Below are 5,459 nucleotides of genomic sequence, written 5' to 3' on the forward strand. Positions count from 1 at the left end.
TTTTTTGTCAGCGGAGGAATTTGAACCCATGACCTTTCCCCTCTCCCCTTCTCCCTTCACCTCTACACCAAATCTTATATCTCCACCAACAGCAGGGGTTATTTTTGAAGAGTGGCAAAATTTCAAGGATAGCCACACAAGGGCACTGTACTTATATTTTGACAATACTATTCAATTATGTAACTAAACATTTTTCACTTTACAATTTTTCACTGTAATGAATAAATTATTTTTGGTTCCAAATTGTGTTATTTTCATGTTTGATGAAGTTAATGGAGTTAATGATTCATAATTTTCTCATTGTTGGTTTAGTATTATATTTTTTATTCAAACACTAACTTAATTGAGCAAAAAAGGCATCTTTAGAGCATGTGTTCAGTTCTGTCAAAAGAAAATAGAGCATGTGTTCAGCTGACATAAGATGCAATGATGAAAAATCAAAGGAATTGAGGAATATAAATAAAAGACGCATGAGGTACGCCATATACTATCAAACCACGAGATACACGTATACTACTCTTAGGCCAGTGCAAAACATAAATTATGTGTAACTCAAAAATAATAATATGATGCTACCTCTTTTATTTTTGTTAAGTTATACTAATAATTTCAGAGTAATAGCAAAAAACATATTTTGTTGCAACAACAAACCCCCCAACTACATCACCAACGACACTAAAAAATCCCCATTGTTGGTATGCGACCCTTCGATTATTTACATCATGATTGTCAAAATTATAAATGAATTATTGATCTGGAGAATGGAAGGAAAACGTAATCAATTCATGTTTTTTGATTCAAACCATGATGATTTAAACAATTTACACAGAAGCATTTTGTTCCTTTTCCAAGATCAGTATTCAAATTTCTTATAAAAGTAATTGCCGCTAATAATGTTTGCTTTCCAGAAAATAGCCTTTGACATTATTTTAGATCGCTTGTGACATGCAAGCTATAACCAAAAAACCAACATGCGAAAGAGCTAGCTTGCTAGTAGTTCTACATTATTGAACTATTGGGAATACTTCTTTAGTAGTTTAGGCCACATGAATGTACGGACCCTAATAATGTCCCCTAATGCAAGTATGGCCCCTAATGGTCCACCCAACAAATTTGAGGGAATTAAAACAAAAACTGTATAGATAGAGGCTAAAATAATGATTTTTGTAGCCTTGTAATGGAACTAATGTCTACTGGAAGCAAAAAATAATGCAAAGAAAAAAAGTTACAATGTTGAAAGTTGAAGATATCTCCTCTCATACAAACCAATTATTTGATCAGCTACACCCCACATAATGGCCTGTCCAGGTGGGATCCTCATGAGTCGAGGCAACAGACCTTTCCATAAGGCAAGAAGTCCTTCTTCTGCATATATTGTTCTAATGGCATGGATCATACCCTTGTATTTCAGTACACCACCACCTTCTCGGCTCTGAGCCATCAACCTTGTTTTCACTACATCAAATGGACCAGTACAAATAGGCCCTGCTGTGCCTGCAAGGAATCCAGAAATCATAGATTGCCATGGTTGGAGGACTCTCCCATCCCCTTCATCTTTCTTCCACAAAAGCACATCGAAAGCATTTTTGGCAGTAAACATGGCAGACTGATTTGTCCCATTACGCATCACAGTAGGAGCAACTCCAGCCCAAAGACCACAGAAGCCTTCTTCCCTAATAATCATGCGAGCACAGTGAACAGGACCTTTATATTTCAAAAGCTCTGGGCTTAGACCCCTCTGCTGCTGCAGTCTTATCTTCACCACCTGCAGTAAGCCATAATACAGACTTGAATCTCCACATGTCACGAAGAAACTATGCACCGATGTTTGCTATGTTAGATATGTTATATGCTGAATACCCACACCAATTGGCTACTTTATAAAATGTTATTCATTAGTGCAACCACTTTAGGCAACTACAAAGCAAACAACATCTCAACAAGATAAATTTGTTTGAACAAGCAAATTTTTAAAATCTGTAACTTAAAAAATCTTATGATTTATTATTTCCCAGCTAATTAAAGGTTGAAGATCTTGCCAGGTCTAACAGTCAAAAGGAGAGGAGTGAAAGTAGAGATTGATACTACATTCATTATCTTAGAGATAACTTTTTTGCTTCAGGTTTAATTGAGATAAATTTGGCAGTAAAAACATAATTTCACAAGATTAATTTAATTAAAGTAATTACTAGATTTTATTTTATTTTATTTTTTATGCATAAAGGTTTAGGAGAGGGGGTGCCTTATTGCAAGGTCAGGGGACTCAGGATATGCTACAAGCCTTTGTAATAGTAAGGCCTTACAATAGTGATTAAAAATGATCTTCCAATGAGAGTTCACTAGCTGTAAGCAAACCTAACTACGTAAGACCTTTTCCTCTGTGCCATTTGATCCTACCAATTGAATCAACTATCGTTAGCTGATTTTATTAATTTCAAACATACTATACACTAGAAAAATCTAAAATAACTAATGAACAAAAGTCAGAACCAGACCATTCATGCATCTTGTAGAAGTATTTTTAATAAGACATGTAACATGAATTAAGATTCAAGTGGATTAGGAAATGATACATTGATGGATCAGAGGCAATTAATGCTAGGAGTATGGAAGTTTTGATAGAAAGTCCCAACTAAAACAGAGTTATGGTATGCATTTTTCCTTGAGGATTTCTTTTGCGTGATTATTTAGTTCATAAGTAACTTAATAACAGGCTATAAAAACTAGAATAATTATTGATTACATATCAAACAAAATAAAATGCTCAAACCTCAAATGGAGTGACAATAATAACAGCCTCAAGCACCCCAGCACCAAACCCAGAAAGGAACCTCCCATGACCGCTAACCTTCCCAGTCTCAGGGTCCTTAAATGCTGATTGAAGTACAGCATTAGAACCCATTCGAAGTGAATACTTCAAGGTCAAATGTGTGGCAAAAGGTGTCAATCCTTTCCATAAAGCCCGTACCCCTTCTGTTCGTGAAATTGTGGCACCACAATGCAGTATTCCCTTGTAATTCCCTGACCTATCAAGCTGCAATCTGGTCTTGATCACATCAATGGGCTGCAGGCAAGAAGCCTCCATAATCCCTCCAAGTGAGCCAGAGATAGCCTTCATGTAGGGTGGGATTGATTTCTTTGGATATGAGTTGGTGTTATCTTGTGCAACATCCTGTTTCATGATTGATGGAGATTTAATTTGTTCTCCTTCAAGCTTCAATAGAATATGGCAACATAAGTAAACAAGCAAGATAATCAATGGTGACATATTGAAAGTACATGCTTTTTTTTAAAACTGAAAAGTAACAACCATTGGGCTTAACTTGTGTTTTAACAAAAATTCTTTTGTATGACCAAATAAGTTCAAACAATTTTAAAAGTATCATACATGTTTACCAATAAAACAAAACCATGAAAAGAATGGTGCAGAGTTTTAAAAAAAAAGTAAGGTGTCCATAGGGTCATGTGGAATGTCTTCTCCAGGAGACAATAGCATTCCTCCTCTACTTGCAAAGCAACCAACAAATTATACACGAAAAGTATGGTGGAAAATAGAAAAATCTTGGATTGGATTACGGTGGAAAATAGATGAATTCAAATAATTTATCGTCGGTCTCATAGGTATCCTCCTTCAGAGGCAATCCTTTCCGAGACATAGTTGTACACTAAACGTGAAAACTTCTTCCATCGGGAAATCGAACCTTAACCCATCACATTGTTGTGAGGAAGTAGTCCTTTCTGCTAGACCCAACACCCGTTGGTAATTCAAATAATATATGAACCATGCAAGGAGGGACAGGTATCTAACACACTTATTAGTTTAATTTAACGAACAGACATCTAATTTATCAAAATTGTTCTTTCTTAAAAAATAATCGAAGTTGCATTTTTTAGGCTCTAAAAGAATCACCCTAACTCAAATCCAATCCACTTTGGGGCAAATTCACTAAAAGGTATCAAACCATACAGCTCAAATAAAAGAAATAAAAAAGAAAAAGAGAAGGAAAAGAGAGAGAGAGAGAGAGAGAGAGAGAGAGAGAGAGAGAGAGAGAGAGAGAGAGAGAGAGAAAGAGAGAGAGAGAGAGAGAGAGAGAGAGAGAGAGAGAGAGAGAGAAAGTTTAGGGAAATTCCGCTGCCTACAACAAAATTGAGTCCATGAAAGTATCGAATATTTGCAAAGCAGATAGAGGATGGATTACAAGTTGACTGCAAGAGATTCCCTCCGACCAAACTCGGAGAAGAGGGTTGTCAGCTCCAAATGCAAAAACAAATAAAATCTTGAAACCTAAAGCTGTGGACAAGAACCATTTTAAGGTTGAAGACAATAACAAGGAACATGCGATGCATGTCAAGGTTTCATTTTTATCAGTTAATAAAACTGAACCAGAATCTTATCACAAGAGCAAGAAGAAGAAGAAGAAGCTCACACAGTAGGTGGTGGACGGCGTCGCCGAGGGATTCGGAGCTTGGAGAATCTCGTTGCGTTGCGTTGCCTCGCTTGACCCTGCTGAATCCCAGAACTTTTTATAGTTATGTTTTTGTCTTTGTTTTACGTATTAGAACATGTCCCTAAATGTTTAATTAACTTATGAATGCGTCTCGTTGAGAGTTGCCTTCTCTCTCTCACCACTGATAAAATAGTTTGTCTTATGCAGGAAGGAGGAACGAATTTACCAATTTATGACTGATGTTAACATTAGATTATGAATAATTATTATAATTTGAAAAAATTTATAATAATTATAATAAAAACATTGAATTAGTAATTTAATATTTCTTTTAATTTAATTTATCTCAAGGTGAAAGGGAAAAAATTAAATAAAACAATATAATAAAGAATTATTTTGGTATTTGTTTTATTAACTTTAAATTAATGATAAAAAATTGTAAATGAAATTAAGTCTAAAAAGAAAAAAAAATACTCGTTTTATAAACTTGTAAATAATATTTTTGTACTCTCATGCTTGAAGAAATATTTAAGTAAAAAAAAATATTCATGATAAATTATTATAGTTAAATTAAATCTATAAATAATTTTTAGGGAAAATTACAATTGTAATAACACTTTTAATTTGTAAAAAACACCCACCTTTTTTGGAATGATTTTTTTTAAGGTTATGATTTTTTAGATGATTAGTCAATAAAACATAATGGTGTATGATTTAAAAATTAACAAAATTTTATTATAATTTGTAATTTGATGTCATTGCATATACTATTAGACATTCATATTTTATTATGAAAAATTTCTAAAAAAATTATTAAATAAATAATATTTGATTAAATAGAAACAATAATTTTCTCATTGTTTTACAATAAAATTTCTTTTTTTTTTTCCTGTGTTGATAGCTTAAATATTATATAACAAAAATAGACATTTGCTAGTGAGATATAGACACTTACCAGTGAGATATAACTCTCCCAAAATTTTGTCACAATCATTATAGATTTTTTCAAGA

At 33.6% G+C, this 5,459-nt stretch overlaps 1 protein-coding gene across 4 annotated transcripts; it reads right to left on the minus strand.

Annotated features, from left to right (window-relative positions):
• Window positions 1–972: 972 nt before the first annotated feature.
• On the minus strand, window positions 973–4,634 carry LOC100819173 (mitochondrial succinate-fumarate transporter 1). Of its 4 annotated transcripts, none has more exons than XM_026125487.2 (4): window positions 4,428–4,634; window positions 4,200–4,291; window positions 2,771–3,172; window positions 973–1,765 (listed from the first exon to the last, which is right to left on the minus strand). In XM_026125487.2, exons 3-4 carry the CDS (start codon window positions 3,116–3,118, stop codon window positions 1,226–1,228), a joined length of 888 nt encoding a protein of 295 aa, XP_025981272.1. In that variant the 5' UTR covers window positions 3,119–3,172; window positions 4,200–4,291; window positions 4,428–4,634; the 3' UTR covers window positions 973–1,225. The 4 variants fall into 4 exon arrangements, with proteins under 4 accessions (XP_025981272.1, XP_006596365.1, XP_006596364.1 ...); XM_006596302.4 differs by having other exon boundaries at window positions 2,771–3,214; XM_006596301.4 differs by lacking the exon at window positions 4,200–4,291.
• Between the last annotated feature and the right edge of the window lie 825 nt (window positions 4,635–5,459).

Source organism: Glycine max, chromosome 14 (genome assembly GCF_000004515.6).
Source record: "Glycine max cultivar Williams 82 chromosome 14, Glycine_max_v4.0, whole genome shotgun sequence".
Lineage (NCBI taxonomy): Eukaryota > Viridiplantae > Streptophyta > Magnoliopsida > Fabales > Fabaceae > Glycine > Glycine max.

Excerpts from the sequence above, each read along its gene's own strand:
- LOC100819173 (XM_006596300.4), bottom strand. The coding sequence starts at position 3,181 with ATGAAACAGGATGTTGCACAAGATAACACCAACTCATATCCAAAGAAA. Across the intron at positions 1,766-2,770 it reads TTATTGTCACTCCATTTGAG|GTGGTGAAGATAAGACTGCA; the intron begins GTTTGAGCATTT and ends GGCTTACTGCAG.